We start from the raw sequence: 23,592 nt of genomic DNA on the forward strand, positions 1-23,592 counted from the left end.
CTAGTTCTAGGGCACTACTGTAATGTTGCCCAATTCTGCTGAAATTGCAAAACCATTGCTAACTGGTGAGTAAGGCTAGCTCTTGGTGCACAGCTGCCCATAGTAGTATCTGTAGAGGACCCAGTGTTTAAATGGGCATTGTAGACTATTTGCCTCACCTTTTAAAGGTAACCCTTGCAGATCTATTTGAAAAAAAGGAGCCAGGTTGAGAGAGAGCTTGCACTGTTAACATGTCATGCATCTTCAGTGTCACCACCATTAAATCCTCTTTATTTAAAAGGAAACAGTTTACAAACAGCAGATAAGATTTTTTTTTTACCAGAGTAAAGGCAGAAAGGAAAAACAGTTTTTTCAAAGTTAATCACACTTTATTGCTTTATTGATGGAGAAACTGAACATGGTAGTGAAGTTAGTAATATAGAATTGTGTGTAGAGATAAAATTATTTAAGAAACCCATAAGTGCTTACAACTTGTATTAAGAATTTCTTCCTATTCTATATTTTCTATGTAAATTTCATCACCCTCTGTTCTCAAAGGAAACTGTGTGTGCACAGACAATAGAATGGATTCTTAAAATAGCACAGTGATACTGATATCTACGTATTGGTAACTTTTTTAACCATTAGTCTTTCTTGTAATCTTTAAGAGTGTCCCCATACCCACTAGTTTTTTGAGACCCTGCTGTTCCTGACATTTTCTTTAAGGAACTGGCATTGTGATAAGCAATACACCTTTCCCTTTGATAAATGTTGCTGTAGCTGCTTCTTCATCAACCAATTCTGGCAAATCCAGCTGTAATCTGTATTTCTTAGGGACTTCAACAATTACATCGTCCTAAAACATAAGCAAATTAAAATACTCAATGAGCAAGTATAACTGTGTTAGTTACAAGTGACTAAGTCTGTTTGGGGCTCAACAGAAAGGAAACAGGAGTTTTCATTCCCACAAAACTTACCTTTGAAATGCTCAGTTCACATTCAGAAACTGAGCTAACTTTAGGCAATTCAACTTTCAGTTCAATCTTTACAGGTTTCCTGTTTGTATCCTTTGCAATGGTCAGTTCGTAGGCTGGTGTGATTGGCTCCTCTGGCAGCTCCAAACTGGCTATCTCTTCTATCAGATGCACTTTAGACTGTGCAACATCCTTGTTCAGTAGAGGTGTAGCATTATTGCATTTCTCCTCTCGCAGGTTATGCAACATCTGGTCCAGGGTCAATTCTTACAGAAAAAATATTCATACATGTAGTTACTAAAATATTTTATTAGAAAAAGATTAGCTGTAGATTTAAGTGATGATTTTATACTAGTTGGCAAAATATGCCAAACTTAAGTCTCAGCTTTATGATTATGAACTCAGCTGCTAAAGCTTGTTGCATACTAATTTCATGTCATTCCATGTTTCCACTTTTATTTGTAAGTAGGTACAAAATTGAAACTCAAGTTTCTGGTGTTCAGTACTTTACAATGACATCTCAGAAGCCTGATTCTACTGGGTTCAGACCTGCAAGATGCTCAGCATCTCACAGGAACAGGGCACAGGTCAGTTTCAATATTCTTTAGATTTCACGGAGGTAGCTATAATGCTATTTTCCACCCCTCATGTGGACAGGACTAGGAGTTTAGTCTTTCCCATTTCCATGACACTATCTCTTAACAGTAATTTTAAAAGACGTGCACGTACCATTCCTTGTGTTCTTTTTGAAAGTTAGATCTGGCAGGGGCCCTCCTTTCAGACTCTGTTTCATCCTTTTCAGGCTTCCTTTGAGTGTGAATGTAGCAATGTGGTAAGAGTGGGACAGAGAGAGAGTGTAACGCTCTTCAATGTATTTAAATGTCAGCTGGATCAAGTGATCCATATTTGCTTGGCTCTCTTCTCTCTGAAGAACAGTTGGGTTATATGCAATATCTATGAGGGAGTAAAGCTCTAAAAAAAATGAGTATCAACAATTGTTATACTGCAACATTCTGTTTTACAGATGATAGACTAATACATCATCTACCATAGCTACAATGGGGTATCCTCTAGTAAGAATCATTTTGATGCTTTTCGTGATTGTTTTAAAGAATTAGTAATACGAATGGTGAGTAGTGGAAAGGGATCTAGGGGTCATAGCGGACCACAAGTTGAATATGAGTCAACAGTGTGATGCTGTTGCAAAAAAAGCAAATATGATTCTAGGTTGTATCAACAGGTGTGTTGTAAGCAAAACTCGTGAAGTCATTCTGCTGCTCTACTCTGCACTAGTTAGGCCTCAGCTGGAGTACTGTGTCCAGTTCTGGGCGCCACATTTCAAGAAAGATGTGGAGAAATTGGAAAGGGTACAGAGAAGAGCGACAAGAATGATTAAAGGTCTAGAGAACATGACCTATGAAGCCAGGCTTCGTGAACTGGGCTTGTTTAGTTTGGACAAAAGAAGATTAAGGGGGGACATGATAGCGGTTTTCAAATATCTAAAAGGGTGTCACAAGGAGGTAGGAGAAAATTTGTTCCTCTTGGTTTCTGAGGACAGGACAAGGAGTAATGGGCTTAAAGTGCAGCAAGGGAGGTTTAGATTGGACATTAGGAAAAATTCCTAACTGTCAGGGTGGTCAAATATTGGAATAAATTGCCAAGGGAGGTGGTAGAATCTCCCTCTCTGGAGATATTTAAGAACAGGTTAGATAGACATCTGTCAAGGATGGTGTAGATGGAGCTTGGTCCTGCCTTGAGGGTGGGGGGCTGGACTCGACCTCTCGAGGTCCCTTCCAGTCCTATGATTCTATGATATGTAGTTTCCTATGAGGAGCTGGTTCCAGAAAACTGACTTGTAGTAAATACTGCTCCCATCCAGCAGAGCACTTACGTATGTGTCTAAAGTTGAGCATGGGAGTCCTTTCCCTGCATTTAGTGGAACCGGGCCTACTCATGTCCTTAATGATAGGTACATCGGCTATGGCCTCGATCCTGCAGGGCATTTTAGTGTTTGGTGTGATTTTCTGTTTTTTCAGAAGGAACAAATTTTTACTTACAATTCAGTCTATGCCTCCTCCACCTTTAATCTGTCAACTATATACCACATTATAAAAGGGCTGCTCTTTGCCAAACTTCTGTCTTTGCCTTCCCAATACAATACTACAGCATGTACAAGAATATTTTGGAGCTCGTTATCTACTTGCCTGCTTTATCAGACACCTCTTCTAATGGGCCAGCACTTAAAGGTATTGGATCAGTAGGTGACTTAGGAGCTGGGACCCTTTGCCACCTGCAGAGGTTAATGAATAATGATTTTTCATTAGGCTCCTGCAAAGAGAACCCAAAATCACTTAATCACCACAAATGTTTGTCCCCCTTATAACCAAAAATGCAATGGAACCAAATGATTAACAAAGTAGTTATAGGCCATATCCAATGCCTTAACTACCTATATACTTCTTTGTTCAACTGTATATAAAACATGTAAATATGTGTTTCTCTGTGCCCACAGGGCTTTCAGAGTGAAGGAAAGATAAACTGAGGTGGAAAAAACATACACTAGTCTGTTACCATATACCAGGTGTGGCATAGGATTTAAATACAGTGTATGAACATTGATTTTTAGGGACTCAAAAGGATATTTTTACCAGACAACAGCAGTAGTACAGTCTTGTCACAATCTGTGCTATATGGGGTATTCAATAACAAACCAGCACTGCTTTAGAGTATGATTCTAATCTATGACTGTGCCAGTGTAAATGGGGAGTAATTCCACTGCAGTCAATGGAGTTACAGTGCTGCAATAGTGCAAGAGGAGAATCAAGCTTCTAGTATCTAGGAGCTGGCTACTTTCATAGCACAGGTGGGGACAGCTGCCTCTCTAAATACAGTTGTATTGACTGCCCATAGGTGCCAGTATTGTGCTTATTGAACATACCCTAAATTTTCATGTTACATTATGGCTGTGTCTACACTGGCATGAATTTCCGGAACTGCTTAAAACGGAATACTATTCCGTTTTCAGTTTTTCCGGAAAAGGAGCATCTACATTGGCAGGCTGCTTTTCCGGAAAAGTCCTTTTTCCGGAAAAGCGTCTGTGGCCAATGTAGACGCGCTTTTCCAGAAAAGAGCCCCGATCGCCATTTTTGCAATCAGGGCTTTTTTCCAGAAAAGACTACTGGGCTGTCTACACTGGCCCTTTTCCGGAACAGTGTTTCGGAATAAGGACTTATGCCCGAGCGGGAGCAGAATAGTTTTTCCGGAATAGCGGCTGATTTTATACAGTAGAGCGTCATTGCTTTTCCGGAAATTCCAGGGCCAGTGTAGACAGCTCACAGCTTATTCCGGAAAAGCGGCTGATTTTCTGGAATAAGTGGCCCAGTGTAGACGCAGCCTAAGTGATCTGCTATAATAATCAATACTGGCAGAATCTCAGACCTAGGAATCCAGCTTCCTAGGAATCCAGCTGGAATGCATTCTAGTTTATTACAGAACCTCAGCCCATAATGTATTTCTACCTTAATTATATGCGATTTTCACCAGACTCTTACTTTTAACATGATCACTGCTTGGTTTAATTAGGACTAGCTCTGCATTTAGTACTAGAATTTATATCTGCATCTACTGCTCTTTCCAGCCACATGTAAACATGTTTTGCAGCAGATATATAGACCAGTTTGATAACTTGACACTGGCCATTGTTCAGTGCTTCTGTGGAAATATAAATCTTCCATAATGCACCTCTTTGCACCCTTTATGTTAAGCAAGTGCCTCACACTCTGAAGGACAAAGCATGAGAACCTTTATCATAGTTATCCTAACCAGTGGCATGGCAGAGGCTATTTTTACTTACAAAGTCTAATCTTTTTTTTAGGCTGAATGATATCCTCATTCCTTCCTCCACTGGTGTGTCTCAGTTGAGTCTCTAGCAGTGAACTCTGGTGCTCAGAAGGACCTTCAGCCACTCCTAAGGGTATTCAGATAGCTTGCAAGGGCTCCTGTGACACAGCTCAGCTATTAGTGGCTAGTCCAGGTACACCCATTGTTTCCCTGGCAGATGCAATCCTAGTGGAATCTCATAGCTCTCTTATAGTAAAAGCCCTTGAACCACGTACCAAGATGTGGGTCTGTAGACAAAGATGTGGTTCAGGGGGAGCACAATATTGCTTTGCATCCTCCAGCTGCTGCTGCATGAATCTGTGGTAACTCTCAGGAGTGCTTTCTGCCATTTCATCCAGCATGTTCCAGAACTGGGTCACTTGGGTCAGCATGTCCTCGGGGCAAGAAGGAGCAGCCATGATTAGCACAAATGTCCCTCAGGAAGCAGCACAGATGCTATTCTTCATGCCTATAGGTGAAAAAGGAGCATTAGGGGGAGTATCTGCTTTGAACTGCTGCCCTTCACAGGTCCTCGACTCCAAGAAAAAATCTATTTTAATATCAAGAAAAAAGATGGGATTTCTATCTGCCATTTGGTCTCCACCCCCTTTATCCACCCTGGGAATCATGCTCTTCCGATAGTCACCTTCCTCATCACCCCACCTGTTCCTCAGTGTCTCCCTATTACCACTACCATTACCCTCTTCCCTGCCCTTTGCCTTGACCTGCTAGATCCCAGGGCTGTGAACTGTCCCCACTCCCCACCATCCACCTACCCCTAGGTTCCAGTGCCTCATGCTGCCTCCAGCAACTCCCTGCCCCAAGCTGCCCCTTAACTCAACCCCAAAGTCCCGGGCTGCCTCTTGACGTGATCCCAGCACCCCATGCTGTCCCCTTGCCCCCATCCCACTGCCCCAAGCTGCCCCTTGACCCCCATCCCAGCGCCCCGAGCTGCCCCCTTGGCCCCCATCCCAGTGCCCCGAGCTGTCCCCTTGGCCCCCATCCCAGCGCCCCGAGCTGCCCCCTTGGCCCCCATCCCAGCGCCCCGAGCTGTCCCCTTGGCCCCCATCCCAGCGCCCCGAGCTGCCCCCTTGGCCCCCATCCCAGCGCTCCGAGCTGCCCCTTGGCCCCCATCCCAGCGCCCCGAGCTGCCCCCTTGGCCCCCATCCCAGCGCCCCGAGCTGTCCCCTTGGCCCCCATCCCAGCGCCCCGAGCTGCCCCCTTGGCCCCCATCCCAGCGCCCCGAGCTGTCCCCTTGGCCCCCATCCCAGCGCCCCGAGCTGCCCCCTTGGCCCCCATCCCAGCGCCCCGAGCTGCCCCTTGGCCCCCATCCCAGCGCCCCGAGCTGCCCCTTGGCCCCCATCCCAGCGCCCCGAGCTGCCCCCTTGGCCCCCATCCCAGCGCCCCGAGCTGTCCCCTTGCCCCCACCCCAGCGCCCCGAGCTGTCCCCTTAGCCCCATCCCAGCGCCCCGAGCTGCCCCTTGGCCCCCATCCCAGCGCCCCGAGCTGCCCCTTGGCCCCCATCCCAGTGCCCCGAGCTGGCCCCTTGGCCCCCATCCCAGCGCCCCGAGCTGCTCCAAGGCCCCGACTCTAATGCCCCGAGCTTCCCGCTGGCCTCCACCCTAGCCCGGAGCTCCGAGCGGCCCTTTGCTCCCTTCCCCCTCACGCGCCACACAGCTCCTACCTCGCGACACCAGAAGCCGTTTCCATAACAACCGACGTGAGAAAAACCGGAAGTGGAAGTGACGTTAGCCCTCCAATCCTTGCGTTCCTTACTGGGTCCCTAGGTCCCGCCTCCGGTTCGGGCCCTCCGCAGCCGGGTGCGTCCGGTGGAAGCACTTCCGGGTCACGCACTTCCGGGCTGGGGGGAGTAGTCCCCCTCCCTCCGCGGGTGAGAAGGGCGTTGGGTCGGGAGGGGGGCTGAGCTGGGGGAGGGACCTGGGGCTTCTGGGGGAGGATGTGAGGAGGGGGTCTTGGGGGGGGGGGGGGCAGAGGATTGCGGGGGGGGGTCCTCCCCAGGTCTGACTGGATCTGTGCCCCCCCCCCATATGCCCAGCGCTGTGGCAGCCACTCACTGCCCCACGCTCCCTGCCGGCTGGCGCTGCCTCCGCTTCCCCCATCACGGCCCCCAGCCTGGCTCCACGTGTGGCTGCTGATGGGTCCCAGGCGGGCTGGTGTTTTGGGTCGAAGCCCATTTCCCTAGACCTCCCTCCCCTCTTCCCGCTTTCCGGGAGGCCTCTTTATTTTCCACCCTAACATGCTGCGAGCTGTCAGCTAGCTGCTGGCTGACACCACGGGGGGGCTGCATTGAGCTGGGCGGTGAATGGCTGTATCTGTAGGGCCTGGGTCTCTCCTCATGTTCGTTTTTCACCAGCATAGCTCCGTTGGTTTCAGCGCAGTCTCATCTGACTTGTGCGGAGCGAGGTAAGCGCAGGATCAGATCCACCACGTGAAAGGTGATCAACATGGACATTAGACTAATAAATACTTTGTTTCCCGCTTCTCATTGATATGTGCGATACGAGATACAGAGGTTTATCAGGAACTCTGAACGTGGGCATCAGTTACTGCATGATCCTTTCTAAGCCCTGTATGTGAAGAGTGGCTCTAAGAAGTCTTCGTTTTGGGGTAATGCAGTGTTTTCTTAGGGAACACAAATGTCAGCCTGAGTCAATAACATGTTTTCTGTCATACAGGTGGAAAAAAATTGCTTTTAAGCTTTGTCTCAGTCCTGACGAGCATTTTCTGCATTAAAGAGTCTTATATGTGATTCTCTAATTGCTTTCTTTTTTGTGAATTCTATGAAGGTTAAAGAATGTCCCGGGTCCCTTTAGGAAAAGTTCTCTTACGAAATGTCATTCGTCACACTGATGCACACAACAAGGTAGGGAACCATGTTCTGTCCCTTTGTTTCTCTCGCTCTGTGTTTAAAGTATGGTATCACTTCTAATTGCCCAGACCTGAAGAAACTTGTCTCTTTCACCAACAAGTTGATCCAATGAAAGATATTACCTCATCCACTTTGTCTTGCTAATACAGTCTGTCTGACTTTCCTTATCTATGTCAGAATCTGGCATTCCCTCACTTGCCGTGACATCTGTTATTTTAGTGTTGTGGTCCCAGATATGATTCTTCTAGGGGAAGCTCTTTCTTGATGCCATTGTATGGAGCTATGCTATTTTCATTTTACTGTTGCTGAATTATGGTAGCTAAATTACTTGTTCAGCACACAGGTGTATTTTTGAAGGTAGAAATTTCTACAGTGCATCTTAGGAGTCCATTGTACCTTATAGCAACTGGAACTGTACCTCTTGGGCAGGAACCAACCTGAGCCAACTCCAGGTCCAGGGCCTCTCACCTCCCTCCATGGGCAGGGTTCCAGCTTTCCCATGAGGGTAGATAAAATGAAATAACACTGTATTTCCAAAAAATAAAATGAAAAATGTATAAACTTTAAAAAAATAAATAAATCACAGTGCTCTCTTTGGGACTTAGAGAGTGCCAACGCCATCTGCTGATTTTCTGCACTGAACTGAATTTGATCCTGAATGTAGAGGTGAATTAACTGTTAGCTGAGCAAGAAATTTTTTTAAGGGGGCACCATCAGTTGAAAATCACATTTTGTGCATAAGCATAGCTCCTCTACCTACATTGCTAACAATGACATGTATGTTTACTCATCTAGATTTTCCCTCTTTAAACTCTTGTTTCATTTTTTGCTTTTCTCTCAGCTTGGGCAATTAAAGTCAGTTTTATGTGTTCATAATCAAGTTCCCTTTCAGTTGCTTAGTGCTGCCTTGTTTGGTTTGTAGGCATGGCAAGGGAATATTTGTTTACAAGTTTCATCTATTTACAAATAATGGAAGTGTTTGTCTAGCTCTGGTATCTTCGAAAAGGACTTTTTCATAATATTTACCTTTTGGGTTTGGTGATTCTTTTAATTTAGCACTTGTTAGGTTTTTGTGCTTTTGTAAAACAGGTCTCTTTGGGGATTGATCTTGACTTCAGTGCACAAGCCTGGTAAAAGATTTTGAAATTAGCCTTTCTTTACTAAAGCATTTAATTCAGCAGACGCATTTTTCCAAAGAGCACTTATCTCATATGCACCTGCGATGATGCCACATGGATAACAAAGCTACGTGAGCTAAATCTGTGTCAAAGCACTAGATGGCTGCATGTTGTATTTTCATGTGTTTAACGTGATTACTCGCTTCAACTTCAGTTCTGTAAGAGATGTGAGAGAAGAACTCCAATGAAGTGAGAGAGATTTTTGCATAGACTTGGAGGATCCACTTATATGGATCAGATTGCAGAATTAGACTCTTCACCTATAAAACCACTACAGCTAATTGTCATGATGTTTCTCCTTTTGGTTTACTTAATATAGCTAAAAAGACGCATTTATATCACTGCAAGCAGGTCAGCTTAGTTTGAAATCCATCCAGCTCAGAATTACTGACCTAGAAGAAGTGAGGTTACAGTGCCTCATAGTTGCAAAGCAACACTTCTGTGGAGCACTTAATCTTATTTTCTCATTTTCTTCATATTTTTCAGATTCAGGAAGAATCAGAAATGTGGAAAATAAGAGAGCTGGAGAAGCAGACTCAAGAGACTTACAGGTGGAAGCAAGGGAGAATATCGCCCAATACCTCTAGGTGGGACTTAATTATCTGGAAGAAATAGTCTTCTTTACCACTCTGTAGTTAATGTTTACAAAGTTTTTTAAACAGAGTCTCCTCTGTAGGGGCTAAAGATTTATATTCTTGTAATCATTTTGGTGACCACACAGGAACATCCACGTATAATCCTATATCCACCACACTTCCTGTTGAAGCTTGTGGGATGATCCAGGTGTGCAATTTTAAAAATATTTATCTTTAGGTAGTCTGAGGACTCTGTAATAGCGAGAATATAGCTTGGCTAAGAAGTGTTAAGAATATATATAAGGACATCTGAAAAGTCTGCACTGACTTTGATAGATGTACTCGGTCAGTCCTGGTGCATTAGTAAGTATAACGTGATGTGGGTTATCACTCAATTAAGTCATTCTGACCCAAGATCTTGAATCACAAATTCCTCCTAGCTCCTGTCCAGCCTTAACATAGGGCCTTAACGTAATAGCTGGTCACCTGTGGGAACTCACCATAACAAACTAGTTAAGTTGTCATTGGTGTATTGTGAAGATCTTGCAAACTAAACAGGATCAGATTGGTTTTGTACATGGATGAAGACCTTCAAGGAATTAATAAATGATGCAAGAAGGGGTTTTGCTTTTGTTCTTGCTCTTGCCTTTGAGTCTGTGTTGAGCCCAGTAGCCCAGCTAGTTGGGATATATAAGTAAAGTCATGATCAGTTGTATTCATTCAGAACCCCCTATAGCACTTTTTGTTAGATTCCAGCTGTTACCACTGGTACTCTAACCAGATTCCAGCTCCAGTAATTATGTTCCCTTACCAGTTCATGTTGAATACTGTCATCTTAAATTTTCTGCCTAGATCATTATCATTTTAAACTGTTAAGCAGCTTCTGTGATTCATTCCAGAGATGGTTTCATTTCAATGGTGCTTGAAGTGATGCATACATAACTTTCTAAGCATCCTATGAGTCATAATTATTATTTCTCAAAGTGGTTTGAGAAAGTGATGAAACGCAACTGTCTGTGTAAGTCATTTATTAATCATTGGGTTGTCCCTCTGAGTAACAATTATATGGAGATTGAGTGAATCTTTTTGCATAGACTGACATCCAGAGAGCATCTGTTGTGTGCTTTCTCTCCCATTCCCTCTGTACCCTAGATTGATTCAGAGCCCAAAAAGTAATCTGTTCCTCTGAATTGACCTCTGGAGAACACGCTAATTTTCTCTCTGCAGTAGTCGGATGCGCAGTGACGGTTTTGATGAGGAGAGCCAAAGGGCTGACTGGAAGTCGAAGAACTTTGTGCATGTTCCAGACACGATAGAAGATGACCTTCTGAGGGCCCGGACCTGGAATAAGAAGCTCTATGAATGTGAAGCCAATTTACCAGACAGGTTTGTGGGTGAATTACTGTTCTGGTGTGGTGCAGAAAATGTATCTGGTACTTTTCCCCCCATATTTCACAAAAGGTAGTGAAATATCCTTACAACACTCCTTTGCAACAAGGATATAGAATCGCCCCCATCTTATAGGTGGTAAAACGAGGCACAGAGACAAAAATGACATGCCCCATTCACACAGAGCCAGGTACTGAGCCCAGATATCCTGCATGGTCACAAAGGCATCCTTTGTCTCTGGCACTAAATAAATACAGCCCCAAACCCAAGAGTTTTTTAGTACTGCTCTTTGTAGAATTTAACTGAGAGAGTTTATGATATCGGGCTAACTAATCTCCCAGAGTAAAGAAGCATACAGGTCACTACTTTATGATTATTTCTAAGAAACATGAGCTTCATTGCGCCTCCCTGAACTCCTCCTTCACTCTCATTTTAGCCAATCACTTTATTCCTCCAGGTGTCTGGCTGGTGGCTTTCTTCATGCCTAAAGGTTCTCCATTCATCTGTCACTCTGTATTTGGATAGGTTTTAGTTGTTGAATCTAATAGTATGTAGATTTTGCCACCTTGATAAAGCACCACACACTTGTTTTGCATTATTGTTGTGTGATCACACACTTTAATACAAATGAAACACTCTTACTAAGAGGGAAATGCATAGTATGAGCAAAGCAAATTACACATCCTGTGTGAAATAAAGAGCAAAACTTCTGTTGGCTTCATCAGGGATAAGATTTCAGCCCATGTTCTCTGGATGTCTGAGAGAGTGTGAGCTCCCAAATCATTGATCTTCTGCCTCACAGGGAGGTACAAGTTCTTTACCAGAGAAAAGCAAAGGGACCATTAATCTGCTTAAAATGATCTGAACAGAACCTAGCAAAGTAGAATGTTAGCACCCTAAAAAGGTAAGGAGGATACTAGCCGATATTCCTCTGGCCTGTATTTTTCCTAAAGCTTTCACTTTCATTTCACACTCATTTTGGTTCTTTATAACCTGTGTGATTTTAATGTGTTTCCTGCTGTTCCCTTGCAGATGGGGTCACAGTGGCTATAAAGAGTTGTATCCAGAGGAATTTGATACTGACAGGTAAGACAAACAGGCCTACTGAAAAATCCTATGCCTTTTCAGAAAAAGTCCTATGTCTATTTCTGTCAAGTCACACAGTGAAATTTAGAGCTTGTACTTCTCCAATATAGACTATAAGTTGACCTTTAAAGGCAGAATTGAGACATGTAGCTTGAAATTCCAGTTCATGAATATGTTTTTACCCAAAACAGTTGTAACAATAATGAGAGACGGTTGGCTTCACTTCATAAGGCACAAATATTGAGTTAAGGCTTGAACGCTGTCCTTGCTTTGTCCATATGTGGCACCTTTCCTGTAGTGACTGTGGGTATGTCCACCCTACAAGGTTTTTTGCAGAAAAAAGTATGCAAAATGCACTCTGCATTTTGCATACCTTTTTCCACTTTTTTTTTTTCTTTTGGAAGAGGCTTTTCCAAAATTTGGCCCATCTACACTGGGCCAAATTTTGGAAATAAACCCTCTTTCAGAAGATCTCTTCTTCCTCATGGAATGTTCCCTGAATGTGGTGGAGTTTTTGCAGGGTATCCTGAAAAAAACCCACAGTTTAGATGTACTCTGTCTTTCCCTGTTCTGAGCCTTGAGAAGTGATTGTATTTTTTTCTAACAGGATTTCCAGCTTTATCTCTGTGTTAAGAGTGACTATGGAAATAAGTGTCTGGCTTCTTGGAATTGGGCAATTTCCTGAAGCAGGCTAGCTTTCACTGATGGGCTGCAAGCATGTCTGCACCTAGGAATATTAGAACGAGAGCTCCAGCAGCATCAGAGCAACTAAGAAGAGTAAAAATGCATAAAATGGAAAAAAAAATCTATTGGGGGCATAGATTTGAGTTAAAAACTGTACATAGTAGAATTTCCAAGTCTAGCATGTGTCTGATTCCTGATGGTCACAGATAAGGCATTCTTAATAAGTTTTGCCTATTATGTTCCGTAGCACATATGTTTACTGTGCTTTGGATTGGTTAAAATGTCTTTGAAATGACACCTCTCTCTCTTGTCCCGGTAGTAAGATTTGGATCCAAACTATTAAGCAGTGCATTAAAAAATGCAGCCAACTTGTCTGCCATACCATCCATATGTCTTGAAAGGAACTCAGGGTAGATCAGCTTGACTGATGTTTTGAAACAGGATTACTAGTTTAGAATCTGCCTAGGCCTTTATCCTCTGTTCCTATTGCAGTGACCAGCAAGAGAAAGATGAACAAAATGCTGTCAATGGAAAGAGGAAATCTCACCCAGGAAAACAATCTGTACATGAGTCACTCAAACGGAAGAGGCCAAAGAAATCACAGAAAAAGAAGCAGAAAAAGAAATCACACAAAAAGCGAAAGAAAAGGAAAAAGGAAAAGGTGAAGGCATCCTCTGGTTCTTCCCAGGAGAGTGAGTGTTCAGAGGAGGAGACTTCAGGCACCAGGAAAGGGAAACACAAACACAAGCACAAGAAGAAGACCAAGAAAATGCTTGCAAGGGAACCTGCCTCTTCCTCTGGGCAGGAAAGTGACTCTTCCAATGTGAGTAGCTCCGAGGACAGCGAGTCTGAGGAGAAAAAGGAAAAGTGGTCTAAGAAAAAAAGGAGGAAATGCCTTGTGTCTGCATCCGAGAGGCACAGCGAGATTCAGGAGAAACAAAGCAAGAGGAAGAACTGGAAAGTGGCAGCTGACGAGAAGTCTGAGGACAGCTCAGATGAGGACTGACAAGCAGCTGTGAGGCTGGGCCCATGAGTGAAATTGCACATCCGTGAATGGAGGCTGACATTTTCTCCCAACACTGCCAGGATATAGCGTGCTGAACTGATTTCTGGGGCACAGCAATTTTATACTCTGCCAGCCCACAGGTATGGGCTCTGCGCCTTGCTGGCTTGCAGAAGACACTGCTTTGATTTGTGCTAGTTTGAAACCAGGAGAGCTAAAGGCCCGGGGAGAAGATGCCTGTCCCCCAGATCACATCTTCTGTCTACCCATCCCAGACTCCTGATTCAGTAATTGTTTTCATTTCATGGCCATATACAGTTTTAATTAACAGATCCTATGGGCCATCTTCAGAAGGGAAACGGGTGCATTGGTACCATCACAAGGGTTTTTTAAAAATTGTTCCTCTTTTCACGCATAACCACTTAATGACCTAGATACAAATGCAATAAAGAGCAGAAGCCACTGACTTACAGCTCTTCTGCCAAACTGTTGGCAAAGGATGTGCCATTGGATTTAAACAGCAGGAGCCCTTTACTGCAGCATTCTTCCCGTGATGGAAAACAAACAGATGTGGCCCAGCGTGGACAGTTGAAGTAAGGAGGCGGCACTGGTCTGGAACAGAGGGGTGGGTGGGGTGTCATTCTACTTGTGAGTCTGGTGACCCCTGCTGCATAGTTTGTTTCAAACTTACCTCAGATTTCCCCTACCTCTGCCCTTTGCGTGACTGACTTTCCCTCCTTCCTATCAGTAGCATGTCCCTCTGGATCCATTCGTACCAGTGGATGTGCCTCTGATAGGTTTCCTCTTCTGTCTCTGGCTGGCCCAATGTGTCTGAGAGAAAGATTGGGATATCGGGGTGGGGTAATTAACCCTTTCTCCCTGCAATAAATGTGGAGATTCCATTTGTACTTTCCTTTTGAAATCTGATCTCCTTATCACCACTTGAGAGCAAAACCCAGGACAGAGCATCGATCAGTTGAGAGATTGTAAAGGTCTGGTCAGAGATGCTCCTCTCTCTTGTATGGTATGTTCACTGTTGATCAGATCCCATAATCCTGTGAATATGTTTTGTGTAGCCAGCCTTTATGTACAGGAGATCACAGCCCTGTTTAATACCCTCCAGTAGAAGATGGCAAAGGGGACTCTCGGCACAGACGTTCCCATACCCCACATGCTTCTGAATTTCCATAAATGACAATAGGTGGTGTCTGCACTCCCAGAATGTGGAAGTCTTGAATCTCTCTAGATCAGAATTGAGGTCTCTGGGCTCCCAGATGTATAAATTACGCTTTAGAATCTTCACAAAGCCTTTTCTCTGTATGTTTGCATATATGTAATCCATGGAGATGCAATGAGATTACAAATCTGTGCCCAAGTCAAGGGGGAAACCTCACCCTTACGAGAGTTCAGATCCAGGCATGTCTTGGGATCCTCCTTTGATTTAGCTTTGCTGAAGTGATATTCCAGTTGAAGGTTTTTACCACTGAGACTGGATGTTGCAAAATGAGTACGGGTGAGAGGGCCTTCTCTGGTCTGAGCAGTGCAGATTACTGCTATGACATATTGAAGCTGGGACATGCTTTAGTATTGCACACTCTTAACCATCATTCTGCTAATCCACAAACTAATAATATTCCCAATTGTGCTTCTGCAGCACCTGGAGGCAACTTACACGCATAGGTAAGGCTTTTATAGGTTCTGCCTTAGAAGTGCCTCACTCATACCTCCTTCCCTCTTGGGTCTTTGTGAGTGGAATTAGTATTTGTACAGCCATTGGCAGATGCGAATTGCTATGTAAATGCAGAGCATTGTTTAGCTCTTCCAAGTCCTGCCTGAGACTCCAGTTCTTAACATACCAGTCTTACACCACTGTTGCTCTGTTGGCTTCTGTGGAGTTATTCCTGATTTAGCCAGTCCCAGCCAGTCCTCATCTGATATGGGTTTCAGGATAGAATAGGGGAATACCTGGGGCTCAGAGAGATAAGGGTGATCCCAGTGGGAGTCCAAAACTACATACTAGAAATGCAACATTGGGGTAGTTTATCTTATAGTGGGAATGTTTTGTATGTCTGTTTGATCAACAAATCTTTCCATCCTTACTGTCTGTAATCTGCTTAATTAGAGAACTAGTAGATTGGGCAGGGAGTCCTGGATATATACACAGTAGCTCAGATCCTTAATCTTTAAGTTCCTTGCATCTCTTTCTTCATCTGTACAACATTGGGAGATCTAAAAAAGCTTCAATGTGTAGGGGCTGACACAGAAAATGAAGAGACATTATTGTAGTATCTGTTGTTCCAACACGTTCCCTTCCCCCACATTATCACAGGGCTTGATCTACGTCCTGTCATCCACTTCCTCCTCTGGAAGGCCAGTGTTCATGGCTTCCTTGCCAGGGCACCAGAGGGAATATGTTGGCAGCTTCTTTAATGAGGTTTAAGCAATGTCCTAATTTTCTAAGAGCCTGTCTCCTGGTGCAGGGATTTCTATGAGGAGGAAGGGGCGCTGTTGTTCTTTTCTAGTCCAGTGTAAAGGCCACTTCTCTATTGTAATCTATTGCAATCTTTTCACACATGAGAAATGTTTGAAATTTTTATTTTTATAAATCTCTACCGACAGTTTTAAAATTAGGAAATGCTGCTGAAGATAATAGATTCATATATTGCACTGGACCCAATGTGGACATTAATGTTGGGGCTACTATATGGTCCAGCTCCTAATGCACCCAGTGGGTAGAGTGCTTGGTATGTCAGTACCTGTGTCTCCAGGTGCTTTTCATCTTCAAAACACATGCCAGTTGAGTTCCTGCCAGTTCAAGGCATTTACTCAGGATAACAAGGTGGCCAGAATGGACTTCAGGACCTTTTACCTAGCCCTGGCCACTATTTATTTACCCAGGATGATCCTAACTTTGCCTTTTTCCTCTTAACACAGCAGTATCTGCAGCACTAAATCTCTGCCTGATGCTACTGGAACTTGCTACATAAGTCATTGTTGAACAGGCAAGCAATTCACTTAGTAAGTTGCCCTTTTTTTTCCTCCCCTACCCCTTTCCCAAATCTGCTTGGGTATATCTGCACTGCATTCCTCTTTTGAGAGAGGAATGCAAGTGCAGCTGAGTGAAATTGCAAATGAAGCACAGATTTGAATTTCCTGTGCTTCATTTGCATAATTGCGTCCAGGCACTATTTCAAAAAAAGAATCGCTGTCTAGATGCGGTTATTTTGAAAGAAAATCCTTCTTTCAAAGTTACTCCTTTTACAATGAAGTTTAAGGGTAAGGGTAATTTCGAAAGAAGGGTTTTCTTTCGAAATAACTGCGTCTAGACAGCGTTTCTTTTTTTGAAATAGGATATTTTGAAATAGCGCCTGGACACAATTATGCAAATGAAGCACGGGAAATTCAAATCTGTGCTTCATTTGCAATTTCACTCAGCTGCACTTGCATTCCTCTCTCAAAAGAGGAATGCAGTGTAGACTTACCCTTAGAGCTTTATGTGACTGTGATTGTGGTATCCTCCAGGTCTGTTTGGATAATTTCTTAACACTCTGCATGGTGTTTTAATATCCCCATAACGTATTTTTGAAGAAAATTTAAGAGGTTGCCAGAGAAGGAAGAGAGGGTGGGCTGTATATCATTTCTATGAAACTTAAATACAGGATTTTTAATTTTATATGTGTGAAACACAGTGGTGGATGTTCACCTTATTAGATAACATATGTCCTAATGGGCTAAGAGAATAAACCAGACTTTTCAAATGTGTGGTCAATTTATTTACAGCCAGTGCTCAGTAGGTTAGGCTTTATTTGTGTAAAACATGAATATGTAGATCACTAAATACTGCATCATTTTCTGCACCCTTAAACATGAGTAAAGGGAAATTTGTGTTGCTCAAGCCCCCATCAGACTTTTGCACTGTATATAATATTCAGATAACTGGGGCTCTTCCGTAATTGGCATTAGTGTATTACCAAATTAAGCTAGACTGACGCAAATGAGTTAACCTAATGAAAGGGCATCTCTTATAGAGTCGTCTATCTTTTTTTACTAGATTTAGTTAAACCAGTACAACTTTTCTAATAGACAAAATCTCTGCTACTGCACCAATTTATATTGTTGACATTTTCAAGACTTTCTTTATAAGCAGAGGGGCTATAACCAATATATAAATTAAAAGCTTGGAATATGCAAGCATAGGTTTGTGGGCAAGAAGTATACTCCGCTGCAAATTTCACAGCCACAGAACTGTGCAACATACTAGGCCCTAATAGAATCATAGAGCTGGAAGAAAACTCAGGAGGTCATCAAGTCCAGCCCCCTGCCCAAGGCAGGACCAATCCTGACTAAATCAACCTAGCCAAGGCTATGTCAAGCCAAGATTTAAAAACCTCTAAGGATGGAGATTCCACCACCTCCGTAGGTAACCCATTCACATACTTCACTACCCTCCTAGTGAAATAGTTTTTCCTAATATCTAACTTAGACCTTCCCCACTGTAACTTGAGACCATTTCTCCTTGTTCTGCCAGGCTGTTCATAGCAGTGATAGATTTCTCCTTCCTCTTTGGAACCCCCCTTCAGGAAGTTGACGGCTGCTATCAAATCTCCCCTAACTCTTCTCTTCTGCAGACTAAACAAACCCAAATCCCTCAGTCTCTCCTTATAGGTCATGTGCTCCAGCCCCCTAATCATTTTGGTTGCCCTCTGCTGGACCTCCTCCAATGCGTCCACATTTACTAAGCTTTTAACCAGCTTCAGATTTGAATTTTCATGCACACTAAGCTTTTAACCGTTTCATGTTTAAATTTTCATGCATTAGCCTACTGTACAGCTTATAGACTTAAGCTTCAAACACTCCACCAGAACAAGTGTATTCATTAATTTATTGACTGAAAACATTTACATTCATATTATGTTTTTAGAACTTAAAAATGAAATGTTGATTCTAAGATAATATATTCATCCGTGTCAGCAGGGCTGGCCTTACCATGAGGTAAACTGATTCAGTTGCCTTAGGTGCCAGATGGGGGGGGGGGGGGGCACCACTAGGACCCAGAGAACCTTTCAAAGTTTTGGCCCAAGCGAGGGAGTATGGGGGCATCATTTGAGCTTCCCACCTCAGGTGCCAAAATTTGTAGGCCAACCCTGTGTGTCAGTAACAATCACATCTCTTCTGTACTTTCCCCAAATTAGACTGAAATACTTAGAAAAGCAGTGACATACACTTTCACATCACAAGACTTCCTGATGGTTTATTAAAATGCAGTAGGATGACATTTATGAACAGTTCAGTGCAACTAAAGAATTCACAGGGATCATTGTGCTTTCTGCAAATGACTGTTCAAGCACTTCTGCATTTTGTGAAAGTGTCACATAAAATGCAACTTAGGACACATGATGCTCCACTGACGGTTAAGTCAGTTCCACTGAACAGGAGGGACTGGGTTGTCCAGAGTTGGGAAATACAGTGGTCAGTGTCCTCCTTTCTGTACAATTTGAGCAAAGCGGTTAGTGATGGATAACGTGGTATCAATGAATCTGTCCACACAGCTGGCTAGACAGCCTTCGGTCCTGGAGTCCAACTTTGAGCCAGGTTTGTCCACACATTTGTCCCAGCAAACTTCCATGAAGTTATGAACCTGGATGTGAGCAGGAAACAAGTTATTTAATCAAATACTTTACAAATGAGATGCTAAACTATGAGAGGGGGCACGACTATCATTTATCCAAGATTCCTGCCAGAATGCCATCCTTTCCCCCTCTGTGTTAGCCTTGAAGGGATCATCTCAGTTACTATGGTCGATTCCAGAGCTACTCAACTTTGGAAGCCCTGGGGGCCACAATGATACAGCACATGCGGAGGCCTGCAACTTAAGTGTGGTTGTATACACATACAAATAGCTTCTTTCACACTGACAGGCATGAATACAAAGCACATCCCACAGTGCTCCAGGCACTTTTTTCTGTGGGGCCTAGAAATGCTGATAACTCTGTACCCTTCTGTTCCAGCCAGCCTGTCCACTCGTGTCTTTCAGTGATCACCCGGCCTGGGAGACGCCTTGTGTTGTGGAGCATAGTCCCAGTGGAGTCTCTATTCAAAGGATCCCGCCCACGAGCCGGGTGCTGAGCCCCGTGTAAACCCAAGTGGCACTGCCTGTTGAGTAGCCCTGGTCTATTCAGTATTTAGTCCTGCTGCTGAGAGGGCACAAAGGGGCCCGTGATTGTCACAGACAATGTGATTTCTGTGCTGGGAGCCTCTACTCAACAGGAAAGGGGCCAAGTCCCTTTCTCCCAATACCCCCCCCCCCGAAACGCCTGTCCAGGGAGCGGTGCCCTGATCTCTGGGGGAGGGCTACGCGCTGCCCGGGGGCTCAAGGGCGGCCAGGAACAAATGGCTACTCGTACGGAGGGGTCCCGGCGGGTACCTGGGCGGTGAACTGCGCCCGCTGCTGCTCGGCGGCCACCAGCCGCTGCAGCTCGGAGACCGCGGGGTCCCGGCCCCCGTCCGCGCCGCCCAGCTCCGCCATGGGCCACCTTCGCCGCCGGAACCGGAAGGAAGGAGGTCGCGCCCCGGGCGCGTTTCCGGTTCCGGGTTTCCTGGTGCCCTTGGGGCAGCGGGGGAGGGGAGGCGAAGGGGTCAGGGGCGGACGGCAAGATGGCGGCGCTGCTGGTGCGCGGGGGCCTGTGGCGGCCCCGAGGCGGGGGGCTCGGTGAGCGCTGGGGGAGGGGCTGCTCCTTGGGCTGGTGGGGCCGTGGGAAGGGTGACGCGGGTCGGCGACAATGACGATCCCCTGTGCGCGCGGGGCAGAAACCCGCCTGCTGGGGCTCTGCCCCCCTCGCGCTCTGAGAGCCCCGCCCCCCTTACCCCCCCATTCTGCCCCTTCGCGGTCTGAGAGCCCCGCCCCCCTCGCGGTCTGAGAGCCCCGCCCCCTTTACCCCCCCATTCTGCCCCCTCGCGGTCTGAGCCCCGCCCCCCTTTACCCCCCCATTCTGCCCCCTCGCGGTCTGAGAGCCCCGCCCCCTCGCGGTCTGAGAGCCCCGCCCCCCTTTACCCCCCCCATTCTGCTCCCTCGCGCTCTGAGAGCCCCGCCCCTCTTTACCCCCCCATTCTGCCCCCCTCGCGGTCTGAGAGCCCCGCCCCTCTTTACCCCCCCATTCTGCCCCCCTCGCGGTCTGAGAGCCCCGCCCCTCTTTACCCCCCCATTCTGCCCCCCTCGCGGTCTGAGCCCCGCCCCTCTTTACCCCCCCCCATTCTGCCCCCTCGCGGTCTGAGAGCCCCGCCCCCCTTTACCGCCCACCTCGCGCTCTGAGAGCCCCGCCCCCCTTTACCCCCCCATTCTGCCCCCTCGCGGTCTGAGAGCCCCGCCCCCCTTTACCGCCCACCTCGCGCTCTGAGAGCCCCGCCCCCCTTTACCCCCCCCATTCTGCCCCCCTCGCGGTCTGAGAGCCCCTCCCCCCTTTACTGCCTCCTCGCGGTCTGAGAGCCCCGCCACCCTTTACCCCCCCCCATTCTGCCCCCCCTCACGGTCTGAGAGCCCCGCCCCTCTTTACCCCCCCATTCTGCCCCCCTTGCGGTCTGAGAGCCCCGCCCCTCTTTACCCCCCCATTCTGCCCCCCCTTGCGGTCTGAGAGTCCCGCCCTCCTTTACCCCCCCATTCTGCCCCCCTTGCGGTCTGAGAGCCCCGCCACCCTTTACCCCCGCCATTCTGCCCCTCTCGCGGTCTGAGAGCCCCGCCCCCCTTTACCCACCCATTCTGCCCCCCCTCGCGGTCTCAGAGCCCCGCCCTCCTTTACCCTTTCCCGCCCCCCCCCCCCCCCCGATTCTTCCTGCCCACAAATCCCATGGTAGGCGCTAGTGACAGCGCTCTCCTGAGCGGGGGGGGGGTTGGCTCTTCTTTTTTTTCCAGCCCCTCCCCCCCTTGGTGTTTGTATTGATTGGTATGCTCCAGCTCTAAGTTGGGTAGAAACCTCCTGTGCTTGGTGCTGTGCAAGAGCCAAAGCTGCTTCCTTCCCCCACATGATTTACAGTCTCTAAACCAGATGCTTCAGGGGGTAGCCGAGTTAGTCTGTACAGGATAAACTTAAATAAAACCAACAAACGGTCTGGTAGCACTTTATAGACTAACAAAATATGTAGATGGGATCATGAGCTTTCACGTGATCCCATCTACATGTTTCGTTAGTCTATAAAGTGCTACCAGACCGTTTATTGTTTCTGAAGTCTCTAAACCAGTGGTTCTCAGCCAGGAGTACCCAGAGTTTTTCCAGGTGGTACATCAATTTATCTAGATATATACCTAGTTTTACAACAGGCTCCATAAAAAGCACTAGCAAATTTAGTACAAACAAAACTTTAATATAATGCCTTGTTTGTACTGCTCTGTATACTCTACACTGAAATGAAAGTACAGCACAGGCATTCCCCGGGTTACGTACAAGATAGGGACTGTAGGTTTGTTCTTAAGTTGAATCTGTATGTAAGTCGGAACTGGCATCCAAATTCAGCCGCTGCTGAAACTGATCAGTTTCAACAGCTGCTGAATCTGGATGCCAGTTCTGACTTACATACAGATTCAACTTAAGAACCCCAGGCGTCCCCAAGTCAGCTGCTGCTGAAACTGATCAGCGGCTGATTCCAGGAAGCCCGGGGCAGAGCAACTCTGCCTCGGGCTTCCTGTAGTCAGCCGCTGGTCAGTTTCAGCATCGGCTGACTTGGGGACGCCTGGGGCAGAGCAGCTGGGGTGCTGCTGGGTTGGTCCAGTAGCGCCGAGGAGCGGCGCTGCGGGACCAACCCAGCAGCACCCCAGCTGCTCTACCCCAGGCGTCGTGGGCAGAAAAGCCTGGTCTGCTGGGGGGGAGGGGGCACTAGCTGCGACTCCCCCGCCCCTCCCTCCCCCCCCCAGAGAAGACCAGGGAGATGCGGAGCAAAGCTGTGGAGGACGCCCGCAGCGGGACAGCCCAGATGCACCGCAGCCTCCGAGGCTTTGCTCCCTGTCTCCCTGGTCTGACCAGCAGACCAGGGAGACGGGGAGCAAAGCCTCGGAGGACGCCCGCAGCAGGACAGCCGCGGTGCTTCAAAGTAGGAATAAGAGATCCTCCGGAATAGGGCTTTATTCCGGAGGATCGGGCCAGTCTAGATGCTTTTTTCCGGCTTTTCCCCAAGCCGGAAAAAAGCGGCGGACATCTTTATTTAAATCCCGCGGGGGATATTTAAATCCCCTGCGAATTTCCCTATTCTGAAGTTGAAAATTAGCATGCCCCTTTCGGAAAAGGGGCCAGTGTAGACGTAGCCTTGGAGACATGTGGCTTTGGATATTAAATCCTTGGTAAGGAAACTCTGAAGAGTGTGTACACCTGTCTTGGTAGAAATATTGCAAATAATGCGTTACCTCTCCCTCTCCCCGAATGGCATTATTTGTTGGGTGTAATTTGTTTTCCCTATTCGAACTTTGTGCATCCTTTTTTCTGAAGAAACTACTGGCTTCACTTTTCAGGCAGCTATCTGAACTCTTATTAGTTATTGATTAAGATGCTGATTACTGTAGTTTAACATCCAGAGATTTATCTTTAAATTTGGGGAGTGTAAAATGCAACTAATTAATCTTTGTTCTGTTGACAGTTTTTCTCAGTAAAAATCTGTTGACCAGGCCTGTGGTTGCCTGTACGACAACTTTGGATCGTCCAACTGTGGCACATCAAATCCACATTTCTCACAGGAGCTATGGTATGTCAGTCTAAAATGGGACAAAAATTCTGTTGATAACAACTTGGGAAGCTGCTGCTCTTTATCTGTAATTTTGTTTTTATGTGATATTTGATCCTCCCCTTTCCACCAGCTCAGTGACTCTAATCATTACAGTGTTCTCTTGGCCCCACACAGTGATTTATATAGTCATAGGTAAGAAGTTACTTTATCTATTCTCTGCACCTAAATGTAAGCAAGCTTTTTGTTTAAA

General features: G+C 46.0%; 4 protein-coding genes across 10 annotated transcripts in view; 2 read left to right on the top strand and 2 right to left on the bottom strand.

Annotated features, from left to right (window-relative positions):
• Nucleotides 1–253: 253 nt before the first annotated feature.
• Nucleotides 254–6,632, bottom strand: PIH1D2 (PIH1 domain containing 2). 3 transcript variants are annotated; one of them, XM_006111210.4, is made up of 6 exons: nucleotides 6,517–6,632; nucleotides 5,069–5,301; nucleotides 3,158–3,281; nucleotides 1,683–1,925; nucleotides 957–1,219; nucleotides 254–835 (listed from the first exon to the last, which is right to left on the bottom strand). In XM_006111210.4, exons 2-6 carry the CDS (start codon nucleotides 5,249–5,251, stop codon nucleotides 701–703), a joined length of 948 nt encoding a protein of 315 aa, XP_006111272.2. In that variant the 5' UTR covers nucleotides 5,252–5,301; nucleotides 6,517–6,632; the 3' UTR covers nucleotides 254–700. The 3 variants fall into 3 exon arrangements, with proteins under 3 accessions (XP_006111272.2, XP_006111274.2, XP_006111275.2); XM_006111212.4 differs by lacking the exon at nucleotides 6,517–6,632 and adding an exon at nucleotides 5,609–5,747; XM_006111213.3 differs by lacking the exon at nucleotides 6,517–6,632 and having other exon boundaries at nucleotides 3,158–3,243; nucleotides 5,069–5,200.
• Nucleotides 6,600–17,395, top strand: NKAPD1 (NKAP domain containing 1). 4 transcript variants are annotated; one of them, XM_006111220.4, is made up of 7 exons: nucleotides 6,805–7,256; nucleotides 7,364–7,460; nucleotides 7,640–7,716; nucleotides 9,387–9,487; nucleotides 10,703–10,861; nucleotides 11,897–11,950; nucleotides 13,127–17,395. In XM_006111220.4, the coding sequence occupies exons 3-7, from the start codon at nucleotides 7,648–7,650 to the stop codon at nucleotides 13,638–13,640; spliced, it is 897 nt and encodes a 298-aa protein (XP_006111282.1). In that variant the 5' UTR covers nucleotides 6,805–7,256; nucleotides 7,364–7,460; nucleotides 7,640–7,647; the 3' UTR covers nucleotides 13,641–17,395. The 4 variants fall into 4 exon arrangements, with proteins under 4 accessions (XP_006111281.1, XP_006111282.1, XP_075765549.1 ...); XM_006111219.4 differs by lacking the exons at nucleotides 6,805–7,256; nucleotides 7,364–7,460 and adding an exon at nucleotides 6,600–6,723; XM_075909434.1 differs by having other exon boundaries at nucleotides 6,805–7,460.
• A 1,110-nt stretch (nucleotides 17,396–18,505) lies between these two features.
• On the bottom strand, nucleotides 18,506–20,193 carry TIMM8B (translocase of inner mitochondrial membrane 8 homolog B). The gene is made up of 2 exons (XM_014572927.2): nucleotides 20,062–20,193; nucleotides 18,506–19,275 (listed from the first exon to the last, which is right to left on the bottom strand). The coding sequence occupies exons 1-2, from the start codon at nucleotides 20,161–20,163 to the stop codon at nucleotides 19,108–19,110; spliced, it is 270 nt and encodes an 89-aa protein (XP_014428413.1). The 5' UTR covers nucleotides 20,164–20,193; the 3' UTR covers nucleotides 18,506–19,107.
• Nucleotides 20,193–23,592, top strand: part of LOC102453028 (carotenoid-cleaving dioxygenase, mitochondrial) — a 94,911-nt gene continuing 91,511 nt past the window's right edge. The window contains exons 1-2 of one of the 2 annotated variants that reach the window (XM_075909432.1): nucleotides 20,193–20,346; nucleotides 23,256–23,360. In XM_075909432.1, the coding sequence (XP_075765547.1) occupies nucleotides 20,292–20,346; nucleotides 23,256–23,360 (160 nt within the window). In that variant the 5' untranslated portion in view covers nucleotides 20,193–20,291. The remainder of the gene's footprint in view (nucleotides 20,347–23,255; nucleotides 23,361–23,592) is intronic. The other variant, XM_075909431.1, reaches the window with a different exon arrangement.

Source organism: Pelodiscus sinensis, chromosome 26 (assembly GCF_049634645.1).
Source record: "Pelodiscus sinensis isolate JC-2024 chromosome 26, ASM4963464v1, whole genome shotgun sequence".
Taxonomy (NCBI): Eukaryota; Metazoa; Chordata; order Testudines; family Trionychidae; genus Pelodiscus; species Pelodiscus sinensis.